Raw genomic sequence first — 23260 nt, 5'->3', positions numbered from 1 at the left:
ACTTGGTGACACCTGCCTCTGGAAAGGACGCGTCATTTCAACATATTTGTGGGTCTTCTTCAGGGCATGGATGTTCGGAAAGCTTTAACACGTTTAGAGGCGCTCACTTTCTGTGTCTTTGCCTTTTCTACAATAATACTTTCACATTACCTCACTTGTACGGGGAAATTTGCCTCAACACTTTTCATTTTCCCTTGTTAATAATTTATGTAATAATTTATGTTTTACTCTTCCTCCCCCTTTTTCCAAACCACCAAGATGGAGATCACTCTTTGTATCTGTGTGTGTGTGTGTGTGTGTGTGTGTGTGTGTGTTTCAGCATTATGTTGAGTTGACACTCCACTACTATGACTGTTAGTAGTCAGCTCACAGACAATAAGCAGTTCTCTCACTCTTGTTCTCTCTTTCCTACTTATAGAAACAGAGTGGGTTTTCTGAGTGGGAGTTTTGGAAGATACTCTGCTGACTTTGCTGGACAAAAAGAGAGAGAAAGAGTAGTGAAGCAGCAGTGTTTGCCTCTGAAATAACGGCTATTTATTTGTATGTAATTAAAATAATCTACTTTAAGACTTTTAAAATGGATTGAGGTTGGTCTTTGTTGACCAGTTACCAAGAAATCCACCAGTAGGGCTGGACAAACCACCGACCACCTCCATGACTCCGGTGTGGTACATAAATAAGCATAATCCAGGCCGCAAAGTAACTGGGAAAACAATTCAGCACTATATAAACGTAATTTCTAGGAGACAAGGTTGCTTGGGGATTACCAACCCACATGTTGGAAACCACTGTCTTGAGCTATGAAAACAAATGATGGTATTTCTGTACTTTCTGTCTCTTTGTCACTCGGGTTAATGGCCACAAACAGAGACACGATTGCTTGTTCGTTGAGCAATACTTTACGCAACAACGGCTGTACATCTGACACTGCTGGCAGGCTCACGGTCACATGTATTGGCCCATAATTTCATATTTTTGTTCGCTTGACGGGATGGCAGCTTTTCAGATGATGGAAGAGATTAGTTTATATTAATTTCAAATGTCAGACTCTATATTTGAACCTTGACACTTCCATATAATTAACAGTTTGTCCTTTTTTTGTCAGCAATTTCCTTATGATTTTCACTTTCTCTCCTTTCTTGTTATTGGTGGAAGTCATCATTTTTTGATTGTTTTATTGGCCAACAAACTAACCACTCTCCTCTCACAGAGCTGCTGTTTCATTTCAATTGAATAGAATTCGAATTTGATCTGAATTTGAACCAAAAGTGTGAGGAGGAAAAAAAGGAAGAGAAAAATAAGTGGGTGGATGGAGGGATGAAGATGAGTGAGCAGAGAGGTGGATGAGGTTCAGGAGGGGAAGGAGAGAGTGAAAGTGTGAAGGAGAGATGATGATGATGAGGAGGAGGAGGATGAGGAGAGAAGCCAAGGCCTTTGGGCAAAGCCAAGACCGCCTACAGATGCTCTCTCCTTCACTCTCTCTCTCTCTTCTCACAGTCATCGCTTTTCCTCTCTCTCTATTTCACACTCACTTTCTCCTCCCTCTCTCTCTAATCTGACTGTCCCTCCTCTCACTCACTCTCTCTCCCTCTCTCCTCCTCATCCACCCCCAAAGGAGAAATAATGTAGGCCAATGGAGAAGTGAAGTGAAGGGCACACTCACTCAGGCAAACACACACACACACACACACACACACACACACACACACACACACACTCAGACCTTCGTCTTGTCCAGTGAAGGACAGCATCAGATGTGCACATGTGGTCCGTCCTGAAGTCCTTAAGACACATAGAAATGTTCAGAGATAGATTTTTGTCCCGTCATCCCAGGAAGGCAGATGGGAATTGAACAGAATTGAGAGAAAGGCAGAGTCGTGGTCTGTGTACCAATCCCAAATATAAACTATTACTGAGCAGGTTTGGAGTCTGTGGTGTGTCAACATGCTAACATTCCTGCAATAACTGCTTTTTTAGCTCTGATTTTGGTCTCCACCAGGATCTGAGGTAAATATCTGGCTTTTTAGCTGCTAAATGCTCCACTATGTTCACCAGCTAGTCGCTAATTATGTCTGCCTGCTGCTTAGCAGGTAGTGTACAGCGGGTTTGTAGAGCTTTTACTCTGAAAACAGTTGCCTGCTGCGGCCGTAAACAAAGCTATGAGAGTGCAACATCTCAGGAACACCAGAGAAGACCAAAAATAACTATTCAGTCACTGGAAATACTGTGTGTAGCTTGTCTGTGAAAATACTATGAAAATAAGTATAAAGTACTTAGTGTACATTATATGGAATATGGAAGTGGACAATCATAGAGACTAAATTCAGAGAATAAGGGCACACAAGTTGAGAGGGTAATAATGACATGCATGTTATTGAGAGAGAGAGGGAATGCTTATAAATAGAGGGAGGAAGGTCAGAGGGAAAGAGTCAGGCTTCCTGTATCCAGCCTCACAACCGGATATACACACACACACACACACACACACACACACATGCACATACACATCAACACACACAACAAAAATGTAACGTTTGTTTTTACCAGTTTGTAGTTTTTATTAAGAGCTAAAAAATTATATTTCTGTTTTCTCCTTTGTCTTATACTCTTCTGTCTAGGGTGGCAACTAATTTCACATTTAGTCTATAAAAGGTCAGTAAAATAGTTAAATGTGCCAATCACAATTTCCCAGAGTGAAATGCGACGTCCTCTGATGTCTTATTTTGTCTCACCAACAGTCCAAAACCCAAAGACATTCAATTCACAACCATATAAAACAGAGAAAAGCAGCAAAAGCTCACATTTGAGAAGCAAATGTTTGGCTTCCTCCCCCCGATAAATGACTTAAACAATGCCATGAAATGATGACTGTGTGTGTGTTTTATTGGTCACCACACTGCACTTGAAGAACAGTGTGTTGTCCAGAAGTGGCTGCATGTTAACGTGTGTGTGTGTGTGTGAAGACAGTGATCTAATAAGAGTTGATAGTGTACCCGACTGCAGCTGCTCTCACACACCCACTCGCTGTCAGAGACACACAGAGAAGAGAAAAGTAGACTATAATTAAATATATTATACTTATTAAAGTAGAGAAGAAACACAGCTCAGTCAGAATCCAACTCAAGAGCAGCTCATGTATAGATATGACCACAGGCAGCTGACTACAAAGTAGCACTAATTAATTAATTAATCAATAAAACATTTATTGGTATTTAACAACTTTGATAATAACAGATTACTTACACATTATCAATCAAATCTGTGATTTAGTATGAAGTCACATTGTGTATCAACATCGTTACTGATTCAGTAATTGGTATTGATTAATAAACAAACATATTTTTCTTGTAATAATCACCTTTACACCAGAGTCCAGAGCTTCTCCCCCACGAACTGTTTAACAGAGGTGGCAGAGTGCTGCTTAAAAACATGGCCTTTTTGATGAAGTGCCACGGCTCGCGTTCCCTGAAGCTTGTTAAGCAGAACATTATATCTCATAACTATGTAATAATTTCTTGTGACGTTAGCAGGGGCGCCCCCACTAAAAGATGCTGCAGGAAGCTCTTGTATTATCTAAAGACACAGTGTTACGACCCTGGCTCAAGGGAAGCAACATGAAGGAAGAAAACTGTTGGATGAACCAAATTTTAGGTTTATTAAGTAAATATTAAGAAGGATGCCCCACAAGGCAGCCAAACCAAACAAGCCAGTTAATTCAACAATATTCATTTTACATTCTGCAGTATTTGACCACGTCTTGGAGTGGGCGTTGTCCAGCACATGGTCCCTCCACAAAGATTAAACAATTAGTTTTGAGTAGACAGTTTGTACTTTGACCCCATTTAGTGTGCCGAGCTTCCTGCAAAGTTTTATATCGGAAGCGCCCGGCCTCACCTGAAATCCAGAACACTGTACGCTTTTGTAAAAAAACAAATATTGCATTTTTATCGAATATAAAATTAGGTTTGTGAAGAATCAGGGAAAATGAGCAGTGCCACTACATCATGCAGCAAATGCCACGTATTTACTTTAGTTTAATTTAATCTATTTAAACCAGCTAATCAGTCGATCAATCGATCAGAGTCCCAATGTCAAGGAAAAAAGAAGAAAAATAGAGACGAACGACATCAGGCTAAAATTAGTTTGATAATCACCAGCTGGACACAGTGTAAGACAACCAATTCTGAATCTAGGACACCTCACCAGGCCCTGACAGAAAGACAACCGTATCTAGTTTGACAATGTACCACGTGCTCCTTCATGATCCAGATCCTACAAATGTGTCTTGTTTTTGTGCCCCTCAGCCCGATCACCTTTGCACATCATTCCGGTCAAGCTTCAAGCACATGTCTCTAAACCAGGTCACGGCAGGACCATGACCACCTAATGTGACGGAGAGACACAAGTGTTGTGTAGTCTGATCCTGGCATCCAGCACTGCCGGTTTGGCACTTTCATGGCTCACAGGTGCATCAGGTGTTTTTATTTGGTAGATAATCAGAGAGGCTCAGCAGGGTGGGAGAACAGCTGGCTGAAATCATTCAAGCTGGTGGCTGGTTGTCGTCCACCGCAGGGGCACCGCTTACAGATCCAAGCAGACATTTTCTTTTATTGGCGAACAACTGACCGACACAGACGGACAGACGGACACAATGCAGAGTTAGAGAGGGGGGTTTCAGAGGGAGAGGCACTTCACATACTGTACAGACAGACAGGGAGGAAGACAGACAGACACGGAGAGGAATGCTGTATGCTCAGATAAAACTGGGAAGGAAGTCTGAGTGGGGTTACCATGGCAACCACACCCTTCACACCCTGCCCCCCTACACACATGTGTACACACAAACACACACACACACACACATGGGCCAGTCCAAAGCTGCGAGATGGGAAATGTTTGTGTGTGATTATTGTGGAGTGTGTGCAGATAAGAAATTGTTTTGTGCAGGTTGACAATAAATTACCACACAAGAAGACATATCTGTAGCTCACTATAGTAACTGTGTGTGTGTGTGTGTGTGTGTGTGTGTGTGTGTGTGTCTTAGTGTGTGCGTCTTTTGTCTGTTGATTTCTTCCTGCTATTGTCAGTTGTGGCATGTGTGCAGTCATGTTCCTGTGTGTTTCTGTGTGTATTTATGTGTGCTTGAGGTCAGACCGAGGCTGAACCTAGAAGCCACAGGACGTTGAATGACACAGCTGCAGGATAATGTACAGGTTTCTTCTGCTAGAAAACAGCCTTTTGGCCTTTCCAGTACACTGATTTGTTCCCCTACTCCTCAAACAAAATAATAGTTTAAAAAACTCATTGAATTATCACCGTTGAGAAGATGAAATATAATCCAAGAAGTCCAGTTTGAGTATTAGCTCCATTAGTTGGAAGGATTATTAGATGCCAAAACAATGCACAGCAGTTTAAGATTCTATAAGACAGGATTTTACAGCTCAATCACAGCAACAATAATTTGATCCTGCACCGGTGCATTGCCACATGACTTTGCATAGTTCTGCACAAACGTTCTTCTCAAAGTTTTTGCTGGTCTGAATACAACTTTACGCCATGTCTACACAGCCTGCATAACTGTTTATACAGGATGTGTTCAGGCACAGAATTGAGTTAAGGTTTTGGCAGCGCTCAGAGGCCAATACATAAGTAACAAGAAATTGCAGTTCAGAGATGCCAAACTAGTTTGAGGTTATTTATAAACAGGATCCACCAGAGAGCGCTAACAAGTTGATTTATCAACTGTAAAATGTCCCGCACTGTATGTGTCTGGATCACAATACAAAATCTAAAAAATCTATGGGATCCATATCATTTTATCATGTTTATGTTATGTGTTTATGTAAAAAAACAACAACGATATATCAGCCCGTATATCGTCAATGGATTTTATAAACTCAGATTTCAGTATTGGCCTCAAAAATCCAGCATTGGTAAAGCTATACACACATGGCGATGGTTTTAACCGCAGTGCTGTCACCGAGTGCTGAAAGTGTCTGTTAGCATGCTGTAAGCTACCTGAGCAAAAAGAAAAGAGGCTTATTGGAGGATTTTTAAAGACAGCAGTCTCTTTGAACAGTACATGTATAGGCGTGTGAAAAGGATCACATGTACGGGTGTGTGAACGTTGTAGTGTGTGTTTTCTGTTTTGTGGTATGTTAAAAATGACAACCAACGTCATGAGACGCTAAAGCCCTCCTGGCTCCAGGAGGACTCATAAAGTCTTTGTGAGGTACTGAGTGTGTTTTTGTGTGTGTGTGTGTGTGTGTGCTTTCATGTGGTTATCAACCTTTTATCCATCACACCGCCATTACCTGAGGCACTGAGAGGAGGCCTGTAGAGACACAGGCACATACTCTGTCTCTTGTCTGTCTCACACACAGACATGCGCACACATGTACACACTCCGGGCATGCTGTGTCACCAGCGGCAACGAACGAGCCTTTCACACTGACCCACATAGAGTGAGAGAGAGTGAGGAAGAGGATAAAAGGAGGTGGAGAAATTTGGGTGAGATGGAAAGAAAGGGGAAGATTGAAAGGAGAGAGATAAAGAAGGAAGAAGTGGAGCAACAGAAGAATAGAACGAGTGTTTGTTGGATTGTACTGAGCGGAGGACATGCTGAGTCTGCCAACTCTAGTGTTTAAGCTCCATGTAAATGACTCTTTTACATCTGTGTGTGCTTGCGTCCATATTAACATCAAGGCTCTCTGCTCGTTCACACTGCAGCTAACAGACCATCTTGTGAGGTTGTTTCACCTCAGTCAGTTGAACGCACACAGTGATGAAGTTGAGATGTCGCTGTCCTCGTCCCCCGGAGAGGTGTGACTCGCCAAGCCGTGAGTGAATGACACGATCGTCTCACCTGCAAACACAGCAAGCTATGGTCGCTGAATTGACAAAGCTGGAGGTCACACTGCTGGGAGTTAAACCCAGGGCTCGTATTCACAAAGGATCTCATCTTACCTCAAGGAGTCCTCCTAAAAGAGTTTCCACTTATTCACAAAGCTTTTACTAAGGAACTACTAAGAAAAGAGAATGTCCGCAGTGATTGGTGATTAACAGGTGATTGGTCCGTGTCAGTGAACGAGAGGTGAAGTAATCCTCACTACACAGGAGCGTGAGGAGCAAGTTAAATTAAAGTTAGATAGATTTCAGAAACAAATATCTTATAAAATGTGTCAATATTGACTTAAGTAGATTGTATCTGGCATCAAATACCATCAGCATGTGATATTGTGTTCCAGCTGACAAAACAAATCATCATACTTAGATCATCATCATCATCATCATACAGCTCAGATTTTACTGGATAATCCAGCGATGGCTATGAAATCACCTTTATTTATATATGTATCGCAGTTGGTGATTATTTGATGTGCACTTAGTGAAGTGGGGTCTGAAGAGCACATTTTTGGTTTGATGATTAATACTGACGGCTGGGACTGAGGTCAACTGTATTTTACTGGTTATTGGATTGTTTTCAATTCGTTGGTGAGCTGATTGAATCCTTGTTTAATGGCTGCCATTAAAATATAGATTAAAAGTTCATTATCATTCTGTTTTTACAAAGCACTGATGCTATGAGGTGCTTTACCTGCAGGTCCTAGTGACTTAGGATTCCTCTGGACTGCATCCAACTCCTCTCAGACTAAAGACTAGACTTTTATTAAAAAGTAATGTGTTGTGAAGCTATAAATGGAAACAGAAATTGGGCACTTTCAGTTGGGGGTCTGTTACACGGCGGCACAATTGAGGAATCACACTCTCATCTTTTGGAAACCCTTGTGTTAAAAAGCATTTTATTATTAGAGAATGTGTTCATTAGTACTTCTATTGTTCTATTTTTGGTCAGAAGGAGACATTTAAATCCTCTGGTACGTCGTTTTTTTCCTGCACTGTTAAGAATTAAATTCTCTATCAGCATAAAAAGGCTGAAAAAAGTGTTGGTCTTCTTAAATCCCCATATCAGCCCAACTCTGCTGCACAAACATCCAGCTAAATGCCTCTCTTAATACAACTGATGTGTGTGTGTGTGCGTATGTTAGCATGAGCTCATGTACTTGTGTGTCTGCATGTGTTTCTCAGGTTGCCTTTGCCAGGTTATCTCTTACGTAATGTTCTAAAAATAGAGCAGATTCACCTGTGAGGGAATGAAGGGGGAAAGGACACAGAGAGGCGGAGGCCGATAGAGGCGGGAAACTTCACTCAGAGACCCTTTTATCCTTTTATTGAAAGCAGATACTGTCCTCTTACAGCAACATTTTAACCATTATCATACTCAGTTAGCTGTATCTTTAATGTCTCTGGATTTATCAGGTTAGCAGTGTGTGCAACAGTGAGCTGGACTGCTTTGTTTTGCACCAATATGATAACGTACCTACATTTAAATGGCCAAAAATAGGCATTTTTGTTTGTTATTTTATCTATAAATGCTTCCTCAATTTAATTGTTAGAAAATGTGCCTTCACATTATTGATTGATATTTCCATATGATCGTATGATACCATCGTTAAACACAGATTTTATGTTTTTATGCACATTTTCAATTTGTGCATAAAAAAAGCAGAAAATTTGGAAGAAAGTTGCAAAAAAGGCTTTTAAAAAGTTGGCGTGTCAATAAAAGCAAAGTGCAATGGAAATGGACTTTGCGAATTAATCATGACGTCCACTGAAGCTTCAACTGAAGAGATGAAAACATCAGATCTGTGTGGAGTAATGAGGAGACTGTAACCTTCCTCAAATGAATACATGAAACAAACCAAAATGCCATATTTACATCATGTTTTCTACATTTCTTCCCACCGTTTGAGGTTCTCCTTTAATTATGTCTTCTCGTTGCACCCTCTTTGTCTGAAACACACATAACTTTGCATTTTTGTTCTGAAAATGTGGTTAAAATCTGTGCTACATTTGGATGTAAAGTGCCACTACTGTCGCCCACTTCTAGGCTACTACTACTACTACTACTAGGTATTTTCTGTTCATGTCAGTCAATAACCACAGGCTATGGAGTCACTTAACTGTAATGTAATGTAATGAAAAGACAATTATCATAAACCAAAATCCCAGTAAATATCTATAACATTATTATTCTGCTGTCTACATTTGTAAATTTGCTTATTACCTTTAATCTAACAGAAAGAGGCAGAGGTACAGGGGAGTTGAGCTGTAGTGGATCCAGTGTCATAGTTAATTGGACACCACTGCTGTCACACACCCTCACACACACTATTGTTTCTTACTTCCATTGACTACATTCATTCATTCCTATAACCATAACTTAGTCTCACCGCTCAAGCCTGATCTACAACCTAAAACTCTGTACGACCTATTTAAGTTCAACCCTCTCCCGAATCAAAAAACACACACACACACACACACACACACACACACACACACACACACACACACACACACACACACACATTGTCACACAGCACAGAGCTCAGATGTCTGGTGTCAGGTCTCCGTCGCCTGTTACGTTGATAGGCGTAATTACCTGACCTCTGCTGCGAGTGTGTCGGTTGATTCAGTCGGAAGACAAGGATAACAGAATAAGAGGGAGAACCATCAAGAGTAATAATGATAAATGTCGGAGCAGGTGGACGGGGAGGAAGGAGAGGGAGGGTGAAAAGGGTGCGTTGGTTTCACCGGCTTCTTGGCTACAGGTGAGTGAAACTGTTAAGCGGCTGCAATGCTAACATTTTAAATTCTGCGTGTAACTGTGTCTATACAGGGATTATAGCCAGCGTCATGTATGTTATGGCAGTCGTGAAACATATTGCACTTTTAGTTCAGTTTAAAAAATGAAGAAGTCATGTTTTAAACAAACCAAGTGTGCCCTTTTGGCGCATGATTGAGGTGTCAGCACTCCTCAATTAGTGCTAATTCCCCTTTCTTATATGTAATCAACATATGCACATCTGGAGCTCACAATGACGGGACATTCTGGACATGTGACTCTTTCAACACACATTTCTCACATTTTTGCTTTTAACCAAATAAGCTAGTAACCACATTTAATAGCTTTAATAGCTGATAACAGAATCCATTGTTCAGTAGTGTAGTTCTTTGTAGCTTGAACAAACATTTGCCAGCACAGAGACTCAACACTAAACCCACACTAGTGCAGTTGTGTCTCTTTTGTCAACCAAACTTCTCCCACATAATCACAACATCTTGCGCTCCACCAGTCAGAAGATGTTAAACTCGATTCCTCCCACTTGCAGCTGCTTGTTTTTGTGTGGCTTTTACTTTTGTTCTCACTTTATCATTAATCATAAACGGTGTTGCACAGCCATGGCTGAGCACACTGGGATGTTCAGATGCTGGTTAAATGACTGCAGCGAGGGAGCGGAGAACATTACACCAGTGTAGGCTTTTTTGCTGTCGGCGATACCACCCACCACGAGAAGCCTATTTTCTTCCCACCTTAATCACCTGAATAGTACTGAACGACATAAACAGTTCCTACTGTAGTAACCGTTGACCCCTCAGTGGTTACAGAGGATCTGTATTTAGACAGTTGAGGATTTACAGAGATTACATCATCCTCAGTGTGTAGGCTGTGAAATGAAGACAGTATAAGCACTGCATATGTGTGTGTGTGTGTGTGTGTGTGTGTGTGTGTGTGTGTGTGTCCACGTACACACACACACGTCCCACATGAGGTGATGAGGCTTCTGTCTAAGTAACTGCATTTATAGTTTACTGTAAAGTTGGGTTAGCACACACACACAGCAAATTCTCTACCAATGTAATTACTGGATGAGCTGCCGATGCTCCCGCTGTGCCGTTGTCATAGCAACGCTGACAACCCACCTCTGCTGGAAGAGGAGGAGGAGGAGGAGGAGGGGACAAGGGGGAGGATGAGAAAGGAGAGCAGAGGATGACAAGAGAGGAGGAATGGTAGAAGAGGAGGAGCAAAAAGAAAAGAGGGAGATTAGAGGGAGGAGGAGGAGGATGGGAGGGGAAGATGTGAGAGAACTGAACGTGATGGAGGAGACACAGTAGAGGAAGAGGAGGAGAGTAGAAGAAGAGAGTGGAGGAGGAAGAGGAGGGCGATTAGTTCCAGAGACAGCAAAGGGGAAGAGGGCAGATGAAGAGACAGAATTATAAAGAGAGAGAGGGAGTAGGTGGTGTTAGGAGCAGAGAGCAGCTGCTTTCAACTCCTCTATTCAGGGTTCAATATAATCTCTTCACCGGAGGCTTTAACACACTGAATGTCGGTTCCTCTCCGCTAACGTTTCTCCTACCTGACTTGTTTAAATGTCGCATTAGCTGCAGGGACACCACCTCTTTCAAGATGTGTAGAAACATGTTGGTTTTTGTCGAACAGAGAACATTCATGAGTGCATCATCCATCCATTATTCTGAACTCTGCTTCACTTTAATGACTTTAATCTTGCCGAGTCTGTAAAGTTCACTGTAAACGTTTGATACTGTATTTTGTATCATTGCGTTTGGGGGATAAACTCCGACGACACACAAATAGTCACTTACCTAATCCACATTTCAGAGGGAAATATTGTACTTCTTTACTCCACTACATTTATTTGACAGCTTTAGTTACCAGATACTTTGTAATTTAAGATTTTATATAACATATAATTATTATATAAAATATAGTTAAGCAGTTGAAATTGGCTCCACATTGAAGAAAAATGAATGACACAATTCTTCGTGCACATTAATGCATGAGTAATGTTGATAATGATTATGGGGGCTATTCTGCATAATGCACATTAGTATATTTTGCTCATACTGTAGTACTTCTACTTTCCCTAAATGCAGCTGGTCATTTAATGTGTGTTACAACCAGTTACAGAGTACGTTCCCCACTTCCTTGCAGACTGTATTCTGATGGTATAATGTTTTATTTGTAGAAAAATAAATGTCTTTTTGTTGCCACAGTGTGTCACCTCGAGCGAACTTGCCGACCTTTTGCAACACTGATGAAATTAGATTTTTAATTTGGTACACGTTCTTATTCCCATAAACAACATCACAGTATGTCGACATCTCTCTGCATCTCATCTCTCATTCTTTTGATTATTCCCATTGTTTCTTGACTGCGCATGTAAAGTTGTACGTCCTACGTAAAACACACATTCTTTGAGAGTGTTTGTCTGTTTTGTCTTTAAGTTGACAAATTTTTATGTAAAAGACAAACAGAAACAGCACTGAATGTCCGTGGCTGATTTGTGTTCTTTCACAAGGTAGTTTTGCTTTGCTTGGCTGTCATTCCTGTTTATTTAAATGCTTTTAAGCAAGATTTATTTTTAGACTGATGCACTTTCACTGCCTTCTTTGTGGACAAATCTACTTAAAATAACTCTGAGGCAAAGCGAGAGTGTGTGTTACCATGTTTGATGTGTGCAGACCACAGAAAAGCTTCACACTGCAGGTTTTTTTTTGTGTGTTTAGATTTTAGGAGTGAGCTTTAATACCTATGATCCTGTCTGCTTTTAGTAGATTAGGACTCACTCAAATATAATGGTGCCCCATGACCTCTGAATGAGAGTGTCTGAGTGTGTGTGTGTGTTTGTATATTTAAGTGTGTATTCCCATTTACCTTGTTTCGTGATGAGTATGTCAAGTACATTGATGCTTCTAGGTCTTTTTTTAGAAGCTCTGACTTTCCCTCTCTGCCTGTTAGCAACAAAACACACTCAGGTACACACTTTCATGCAAGGATTGTTTCATTATGAACACACACACACACACACACACACACAGCCTATTCATTCATATCTGATCAACCATAATCAGTTTATAATAATCCTCATTGCCCAACATTCACACACGGCAATAAGCAACAGAGGTAAGTGTGTGTGTGTGTGTGTGTGTGTGTGTGTGTGTGTGTGTGTGTTGGATGTTCAATCAGGATCTTTTCATCGTTTTAGCCGTTATTTCTTTTCATTTGCATTTTCGTTTCATTTTACTCACTTAAAACTTTAAAGCAAAACATTTGTCTTCATTTTCCGTTTATATTCCAACAAACATCACACGCTGAGCAAAATGAAACAAAAACTACAGCAAAGATTATTGCATTTAAAGCGACATATGTTCACTTTCTGCCTTTGCTTTCACTTCCAAAATAAGTGGTTTCAATAAAACTGCGGGTTCGTTGACAAGCCGCCCGATCGTCTGACCGCTCGTGTTACTTCCCTTAATGGACTCGAGTGCATGTTGCCATGTTCTCAGATCTCAGCGGTTAAATATAACACTACAAGTTGTCAAACGTAAAGGAAATGATGAACAAAACTACCAAAATAAGACATTTGTTGTAAAAATTGTAAACGTGTATGTGTGTGTGTGTGTGGTCCCTTTCTATGTGGCATATGTCCAGTCACCATACGTCCTTGCATTCGTGCTTTTGTCACCCACGCAATGCTATTTTTATCCCGAGAGGCGTGAGGGTGCGTACATGCATATATGTGTGTGTGTTTGTGTGTCGGGGTGTGTCATCAGGTTACAGTGTGTGTAAGTGGACTCCTCTTTGTCCCGGTTGATAATTTTAGACAGACGGCCACTGAAACTTTCAACAGGGGGGTCAGATGCTCTGTGCAACCTTTTCCACTGACACACACACACACACACACACACACACACACACTTATTCATTCCCATAATTACCAATTTACTATAAAGTCGTGCTTTTCGCTCACGCTGCCTGCTAATTCAGGAATTCTGCGTTTTCCAGATCTGGAAAAGTATCCAAGTTGTGTGAAATTATGGGTACAAGATGTTTTGCTTGTACATACACACAAACATTTCATGTAATAGAAACATGAAAAATGTAAAATAATGCTAAATAATGCTTTACTCTTTTATTAAAAACTCTGAAATTGTTTGGGGGGGTTTTAATGAAGGTGAGATTTTCAACTTCAAAGTTTCAATTCACAGAGAATAGTTAAAATACAGTACTTTAATTGAAGTGAGCCCATGGTAAAGATAAGTATTTAAGGTATATAATGTATATAGTGATTTGTTTCAACAAAGCAGGAGAAGCCATGACAAATATAGAGTACAAGAACTGAGCACAAATTTTAAAAATCCTACCAAAACCACACACTAAATTAAAGTCTTGGAATAATAATGGATCCAGATAAAACTGTAAGAAACGTTTCTGAACTCACTCTTAAAAGCAACTAAAAATCAGTTTGCAAACTTATTCATCTTTAAATATTCAAGTGGTATTTACCTTTCATGAAAAGTTTGATATGGATAATGATATGCAGTTTAATCACCAATTGTTATACTGTGAATGTGCCCGTGAAAACAGTTGTATAAAGTCTTCTGTCTCTCTGGAGGAGCTTTGTCTGACAAAATAACCTTGACGATGTCACCAGGGTTTTCTGATGTTGGGCTCAGACCACAGTTTAATAACGGGGTGACCTGTGTGACGCGGTGTGGAGTTTGAAAGGGGGGTGTTTACCAGGCAGGGAGGTCTGAGATCCAGAGGGGGCCGTTTACTTAACCCTCAGCTGTGGTGAAGTTCCTTCATCCAATATTGTTTTCCAGCAAAAAGACAATATTGACGTATCACAGGTATATTGATGTTGGATTAAATGTTGTATGTTGTCATATTTGATTCAGTTAACTCGTCTCTGAGATTAATAATCACCTTTTTGAGAGAGAAAATGGGACTAGGAAGTATAATAGGGGCGAGAGTCAGAGACTGAAACATGGAGAGGGAGAGATGACTGCTGACTCATCCTCTGACAGAACGGATCTGTCTCCGTCTCTCTCTCGTCACCCCAAAGTGCTGCTGGCAGTCTCTCCTCCAAGCTGTTGCCACTTCTCCTCAACCGAGTATCTCCAGCTGAACCCGCTGAAATGTGGTCTCATAACGTGAATAATGAATTTACATACCAAATTATACTGAGATCTGGTTCTCTGTGTGATTTAGCTGCTTCGTGGTGAGAGAGCTGTGTCATACATGCGGATGACAGTGTTGATTTTTGCATCCGTGGCCTCTCTTCTTCTTAATAAAGTTTCTTGTTTGTCTCATGTTGTTTTTAGGAAGGCGATCTCCCGTTCAGGCCTCCAGCACCTCGGACCACCCCAACCCGCCCTGCCTCCTGCATCCAACGGGCCCAACAAGGACCTACGTACCGGTGTGGACTGGACGGTCAGACATGCACATACACTTTCTATAACTGAATATGAACAATAATCAGAGTTTTGTCAGTTTCTTTGTTCTCTGCTTCTTGTTTATGTGTATTTATTGTACATATTTACACACGTACTTAAAAGAACTTAAATGCAAAATGTACATCATGCACATTCATCAATATGGGTTCAAATATGGCACAAAAAGACAGTTGTCCCATTCTCTGTTGTCCTTGTTCTGTCTGGCTGAGTCTCACTGAACGGCATTTGGATTTTTATGTTAACAGATTTGTCAGCAGACTGGTTTCAGCAGCCGTATGTTCATGTGGAAATGAAAAGCAGCAATTTTCTTTTTGGGTTTCTGATCATTACTAGAAAATGTCTTGATAACTGAGCGTGGGAAAGAAAGTTTTTATGTGTCAGGACTTTATGGGATGTGACGTTCTCTGGGTTTATTTTGCAGAATTTAATGGATTTTGATTTACATAAAACTTGTATAAATGTATGCTTAGGCAAATGCCAAGTTGATATGGAAAGTGCTCATGAAAATGTCATGAAACAACTCTGCAAATTAGTCAGCGATGGTCAAAAAGTGCAACAAACATTTTGATTGGCATCTTTATTTCCATTGAAATCCATGTGAGTAAAAATAGTAAAGCTGTTTCACCTGACAGAGACATGTTTGTCCATTTCAGCTGTGGCACGCAAACCTGATATCTCGAGCAATTTCTGACAAGAGTGCGCAATTTTGTAAAAGGCCCACATTCCAGAAAAAAGGTTAAATCAAGGGAAAGGTTAGAAATGTTCTGTAATCAGTGACTTTTTCCTCCTTAAATAATCTAAAATCTTTCTGCCGAAGTGGTTTAGTCTGACAGAGCAGATCAAATCTAACATCCTACAGTACTTGAACTATCTTTTTCCATCAACTAGAAACAACATATTAGAAATAACTTCCTAGACATGATCTTTTAGTTCCGTAAATGACAAAATACGCAAAATAACTTAAAACTTTTGTAAATTACATCACATTTCTTAAGAAAATCTGCTCCAAATTCAGATATTTTGGTCTGCAGTCATCACAAAAACAGTCTGAGATCCTTCTAGAACTGATTTTGTAAAGGTAGTCCATGTTTCTGAAACAGGGTTGGCAGAAATAACTGCTGCCAACTTTACCTTGTTTACAATGGGCCAAACGGAAAGAAAGGCATGCTTCTATTTTTATCTGATTCAACAAGAAAAGAATGACTGTGACAGAGGGAGGTTTTGGGTTTTTTTCTTACTCAGAATCATCAATGTAGGTAGCATTTTAAATTTGGAGCACACCGGGCTCGGAAAAGAAAACAAACACAGCGCTTTGGGCTCAAAACCAGCATCCAAAATCTAGCTTCAAACTCATTTCAGAAAACCAACTAAAAATGCATCCTGTGTAACAAAACAACGGCAGAAAATAAGGGAGATTTAAAGTCTTGAGTGATCTTGGTCAGCTCATAACTTCTCACTGTCGTAACAGTCTATTATACTGTATAATTAGGCACTGAGTGAATCACACATCCATAATGAATAGTAAATAAAACGTGCTGTATTATCTGAGATTCCCCTCTGGCTCTGTCTGCAGGGACTCTTCCACCACGTCATCACTGGCCTTTAGCTCTCTGCATGACACACACACACACACACACTCATATATAATTATTGTACTTAATCACTCATTAATATACTCTTAGAGGTTGATTTACTACAGCTTTATGGTCCCTTTCATGTGCTGATGAGTTAGATAGTGTTTGTCTATATTCACATTTAGCAAAATGACAGAATAACGGCATAACGAAGAGCTGATTCTTTGTATTTTTGGGGCGTTCCTACTGCATGTAGGATGGCAAGATATAAGATGAGGAAATGGAAATGTTTACAAATGGAAAGTGACTTACTGTCTACTGTGGCGGAGGCAGTTCTGGCCATGATTCACCGTCAGAGACAAGTGAGAGACAGAGGGAGAGATTAGAAGATTAGACAGCTTTGGTTCTTCTTATCACAGTTCAGGTCTGTTTGGCCAGTCGGTCACTTATCAACATTTCGGCAGAAGCAACATGACAGTGAAAACTATGATAACTACGTCACCACTAAGACTAGCACACGGAAAACAAGCAGAGCATTATGACTGATTGATTGATTGATTGATTTCCTATCTGTTACCCACAGTCATTTCTCTGCTGTATATTCTGCTTTGAATCGATTTTCTTACAGTAATATTCTCGCTAACACAAACAGATTTTATGCTGCATTCACATGGATTCAGGCAGTCGGCTTTTAGTGGACGAGAGCAGGGCGGTAAAATTAGGTGAGGCCGGCAGAAAATACCGGCAACGGTAACGGTAGACAGCGTTGACGTCTAAAGTTAAAATATTGCTCATTGACACAAGGAGAAAACATCTGGACAACGAGAAGCTAAAAAGGTCTCTTTTTCAGACAAAGATAAACAAAGAATACACAAGTGCAGTTTTCTTTTCACATGTTGGAAATGAATGAATGACCTCACGTCTTGGAGGGAATTTATAAGATTAATATTAAGTTTGCAATAGCGTGTTAAGAGAAAGCTGCATTTTATAACTACATGCATTACTAGAATAATTACATGAGGTAATAGACACGAAATAGCAACATATCGTCATGCCTGAATCCATGTGATTGCAGCATCACTCCCATGTTTAAAAGACTGACCTTCTATAAATATATTAATTCAACTTGAAGCTGACAGCATGATTTAACTATTATTAGCCTTACTTTTATCTCACACATAGTTTTAATCATTGTGGAAACGGTGTGTGATTGCAGTTCCAAAGATCAGCCAGAAATGACCTCAACTGTATCTGTGCACGTTTGTGATATCAAGCCAGATAAAACGAATGTAAAGAAAACATATGACACAAAAGTTTGTGGTCCTGATGATACTTTGTGTCACACACTTACATGTTCGTGTGCGTATAGGTGTGTGTTTGCACTTGAATCAGTAGCTCCTGTAGTGTTTTGATTAGCACCTTGAATTAACATGCGCTGTGAAATTACCCACCTACTCAGCAGCGGCAATTATGTGCTTGACACACTTGTTGACCGCTCTCACTGCCGGGTGTTTATGTGCATATGGTTGCAGTTTAATGTGACTGAATATAATCTTGGGTGAGAGATGCACGAGGATAATGTGAGTTATCATATCATTGTTTCTCTCTCTGTCTTTCTGTCTCGGTGTGTGTCTCTGCAGGAGAACGCACTGAATGGGGATCACCTGTGGATGGAGACGAGTTGTTCAGGAGAGCTCTGTTATCTCGGAGAGGACACCTGCCTACTAAAGGCTGCAGTGAGTAGTGTACACACTGACCACTCCTGTGTGTGTGTGTGTGTGTGTGTGTGTGTGTGTGTGAGAAAGAGGGAGATCTTCTCTGGTACTAACATTTCTGTAGATCTCGTAAGTATAGTTAAAAAACACTAAACGCTAATAGGGGTTTTGAATGGCTCTTTTTCAGGAATTTTATTTTAGCCTCTGAGACCTAAGTATCCAAACTGAAAACTAATATTTTATTTTGTTGATTTAAAAAATAAAACCAATGTAGTAATACTAATGCTGGCAAACGGTTTAGATAAAAGCGGCATATATGTAGATTTCCCTCTGTTTATCCTCCCAACGCACAAATAAGCCACAAAAATAAGGCAGAAAGAAAAGATGGCGCCCAAGAGAGAGAAAGGCTGGACAAAAAAAAACCTGAACAGAACATAAACAAAAAAAGTAACTTAATTGATGTATATCACTGTGTTTATTTACAAAATTAAAAATACGAATTGACCCCTCAGCAGCACTCAGCGTCCTCACACAGATTTCATCCAGAATGATGAATAGTGGTCATGACGGACTGTTGACCTTACATACAGATGACCTTAACTTTAATTAAAAATAAGTATATTGTTGTTTGTGTCGTGACAGGGAGGGAAAGGTTAGTAGCTTAAATGAATCATATGGTTTCCTGTGGTCCAGTTGCAAATGTTCGAGGCCTGGTACTGGACTGTACCCTCTGCTCTGACCTTCTGTCTATAAGTATGCAAATCCTGATAGCTGGTCTTTGGAAAATATCACTTTGAAAAATACTGAGTGCAGTTTAACAACACAATTGCATTTAACCCTGTTTTATGTAAAGCACACAGATAAAGTTGCCTCGCCTTAATCAATCTGGCCATATTTTCAAAGCAGGTTATTGCTGTGCTTCTTTACTGTAACTGCAAAGTAGGTTCAGACCAGTAAATCAGTTTCTTTGAATAGCATGTTTATCAAAGCAGACATCACTTCAATTCTTTTATTAAAATAGCGCAAACTGATGCCTTTAGAGTCAGCAGGAGGTAATGCTCAATGTCTCCAGCTTTTAAAGGCTTGTGAAGCGACCTGGTTAGCTGATCTGTGGTCAGCCAGGTGTAGCCGGTCTAAACACGGGGCAGATGCCTGGCCTCGAGCCAGGCATTACATAGAGAAGATTAAGTAATGTCACAGCATTGCAACAGTTGATTGCAGCGGTTTTAAATCTTGCCTTTTCTACTGTCGTTCTGGATTTCACATCAAAATATGGCCGGAAAAAAAGAACTAAAATCGTACTGTTCACTATGATTTCTGTGCAGCTGTACAAGCCAGTAACTCAGTTAAAGTTGGATATATCTTGGATTAGATGGGTTTTTTTCACATATCAATAGTTCAATATTAAAAAAATCACATGCATAAAACTCCATCTCCTCTTCCTGATTCATGAAGTCTTCATCATGGTCACTCAGTTCATGGAGCAGGTGGTCCGAGCGTTCTGGAAATGGAGCGTATTGTATACTTCTAGTCTTAAATGCAGCTTATTAATTTACCCTTATTTTAAACAGGATGCCACACTCTCATTCGGGTGAACCATGTCTACAAAGCAGCCAAAGTGTTTAAATTACAGGTATTATAGACTCGTACTTTACAAACTGCTTCACACTCACATGGACTCAGCAACAAACGACAGCAGTTGGAACAGAGAGCTGAGAAATAACCTTTAATGCTTGACAATAATATGACACATCTGTGCAATTTCACAGATAGTATGCAATTACAGTGAGTGTACAAGAACACGGTGAGACTGCTGCTTGTAAGATGGAGCTGCAGCAAAAATAACTTCCCTATAATCTCTCTCTTCCTCATGTTTAATTAGATAAATATTCCATCAGCGCTGTGTGCTTTTGGTTACTTAAAAGGACAACCTGACCTCGGTGGAATCTCAGATTGCTTTGACAAGTTGTGGTTAACATGAATAAGTACATTCCTACCTGTGCTCAGGGAGATATGGCTGATTTAGTCTTAGTCAAGGTAAAAACCTGGCAGCCTGATGGATGCCGCAGAGGCTTTAAACTCAACACCGAAAATCATGTGAGACTCATGCTGTAGGAAATCTGTCAGCTCTGGGTCTGAGTTCTCAAAGTAGTAGGGCTGGGCGATTATAAAAATGTATCACCATCATAAAACATTTCATCTCAGTCGATATTGATAATTCTTAATGAAGGTTGAATGAAACAATGTCCTCACTTTCTGTACTAATTTTCTCACTTCAGTTGAGTGGAGTAAAAGCTAAAGCAGCTAAAAAATACAAGTACAAGTACCTCGATATAGTGTGTAACAGGACAGCACGTAGGTAATCGGTGAAATATCACTGTATTGTATTGAATGTCTTTGCTGCCTTTGGACCGTGTTCACCCCGTGAGACTGCAATAACTGTGTGTCCAAACAACCAAACCACTTTCATAAAAACTGTGGCCTTTAAAGAATGATGATAAAGAAGATTTCTACCACATCAAACGTGACCATAACTACAAAAATGTGTGTTAAACAAGTTCCCCCATTGACGCTGTTGCAATTAACTTATCTGACACCCATCATTCCCCAACATAGTCAGAACGTCTTGGTTACTTAATGTGACATATTTCTTTTTAAATGAGAGTTTTGTGGTGGGAAAATTCAGAACTGCCAACCAATGAGATGTGAGAGTGAAAGTCTGTTTTTTTTTTTTTTTATAGTAGAGTAGTACTGTACCATTAAGTGTTGCTCGCTGTGACAGTCAGGAGTGAACCCCTTGACTGGAGTTGAGACCACTCCATTATCAGCTGTCATATTATTACCCATAATGAGTAGTTTGTGTTGTGTAAGAGTGAGGGCAGCAGAGCAATATTATTCATTCAAAGCACTTTGGCATCTTGAGTGTTATTTTTCATTGCCAGTCACGCCGTGTGATAAATGGCTGGGGTAATCTCTGAGCCATCACATCTATAGCTTGTTAGGTCTTTTTCTTCCACGTGCACATTTCTGTCATGTTTACTCAATAATTAAAGCAATACTAAATACGCTTATTTGTTTTCCTGCCAAGAGTTAGACGAGAAGATCTCTACAACTCTCATTATCTGTACACTAAATATAAAGCGACAGCCAGCAGCCTGTTAGGGCAAGGAGAAAGAGCTATCCTGGCTCTGTCCAAAGATAAAAACGATGTGCCTACCAGCACTTCTAAGCTCACTAATTCACACGTTATATCACTCCTGTAAAGATATAACTTGTTAAATGGTGAGCTTTGACACGCTGGTAGGTGGATTTTGTTACCATTGGAGTAAGCCAGGCTAGCTGTTTCCCCCTGTTTACAGTCTTTGTGCTAAGCTAAGCTAACTTCTTCTTATCAAACTCTTTCGCGAGAAAGAGAATGAGCGTATTTCCCAAAATGTCAAAGTATTCCTTTTAAGTTTAAAAGAAAATTATTAATATTTTGAAAAGTCTTCTGGTAGGTTGTACTTCATCTGTACTCGAGGCTGATAAAAGACATAGATCAGTTTCTGAAGACAAGAGTGCAGTTTAATGGCGCCGCAGGTCGACTTATTCCTTTCAGAAGCTGAAACCAACAATGTTAAAAAACAGCTAATTTAATGCCAACATGATTCCTTTTTTTTTATCATTTTGAGTCCTGACTAGTGTAGAAAAATAACTGAAACTGTAAAATGTCAAGGTGTCTCTTTTCATGCCTGGAGTGTCATTGTGCTGTTAATGCTGTTGATAAAAGGCTGCTGAAGCTTTTTAAACTGAATGGGAAGAGAAGTGAAATGTTTGGACACCTTGAACACACATCTCTGAGTGTGTGTGTGTGTGTGTGTATGTGCTTTCGTCTGTGTGTGTGTGTGTGCGTGTGTGTGTGTCTTGTTTTACTTGTGTTTGTTGCGTATCTCACCACCCTCTGTGCTATGTTTCTGTTTTCTCCTTTAAGAAGTCGGCCCCCAGGAGGAAATGCGCTGCCTGTAAGATCGTGGTTCACACTGGCTGCATAGAGCAACTAGAAAAGGTTTCACACACACACACACACACACACACACACACACACAGAGTTAATCATACATTTGAATGCAGACTTGACAAACCAACATTGTTGAAGAGAATTTAGTTTCTAAAACATATTGTTCATCCTTGACGCCTTGTCAGTTATTGGTTATTTTAGTTTCTTTGTTCCTGTTGAACCACATTTAGGCTTAAAATGAGTGCAGACAGCTTACGTAGGACAGATGCATGGTGGGTAACTTGTACACTACTGCTGTAGGCTGTCGTAGTTCCAAGACATGATGTTCTACTCAACACCTGCACCAAATGCATAAAACTGTGTGGATTCACGACTAAAACTATGCAGACGCATGCTTTTTGTCAGATTTATGAAGCTGCCTGGTTTTAAAGAAAAATCTCAATCATTGTGGAACTGGGCTCACGCGCATGAGCTTCATTTCCACTCCCACAGTTCGCCATATATGCACTTAAATACGTCCTGAATCACTTGTTTACACATCAATACTCTCGCCTGCTTCACCAGCCATTAGGCCGTCAATGAAAACGGCAACGAAGTCCAGTTTCACTGATTGTGATCGATTCTCCATCAGCGCCAGAGCGGCTCTCATTACACGCGACCACAACGCACGGCTGAACTGAAAGTTGTGTGTACTGTGACACAATTTGACATAATAATTGAGATGTTTTCAACATAATGTTAATCCTTTTATTAAATGTAGACATTATGTTCGTGTGAATTTTAAATAAGACAGACATGATTTGGTATTTTGT

The 23260-nt window shown here is 40.2% G+C and overlaps 1 protein-coding gene across 1 annotated transcript in view; it reads left to right on the top strand.

The window, feature by feature from the left end:
* dgki (diacylglycerol kinase, iota) overlaps positions 1–23260 on the top strand; it is a 60608-nt gene that overhangs the window by 13894 nt on the left and 23454 nt on the right. The window contains exons 2-4 of the mRNA XM_070928687.1: positions 15031–15139; positions 18377–18472; positions 22422–22496. Of these exons, the coding sequence (XP_070784788.1) occupies positions 15031–15139; positions 18377–18472; positions 22422–22496 (280 nt within the window). The remainder of the gene's footprint in view (positions 1–15030; positions 15140–18376; positions 18473–22421; positions 22497–23260) is intronic.

The sequence above is a fragment of the Enoplosus armatus genome, chromosome 22 (genome assembly GCF_043641665.1).
Source record: "Enoplosus armatus isolate fEnoArm2 chromosome 22, fEnoArm2.hap1, whole genome shotgun sequence".
Taxonomy (NCBI): Eukaryota; Metazoa; Chordata; class Actinopteri; order Centrarchiformes; family Enoplosidae; genus Enoplosus; species Enoplosus armatus.
This window is presented reverse-complemented; position numbering and strand designations above follow the sequence as displayed.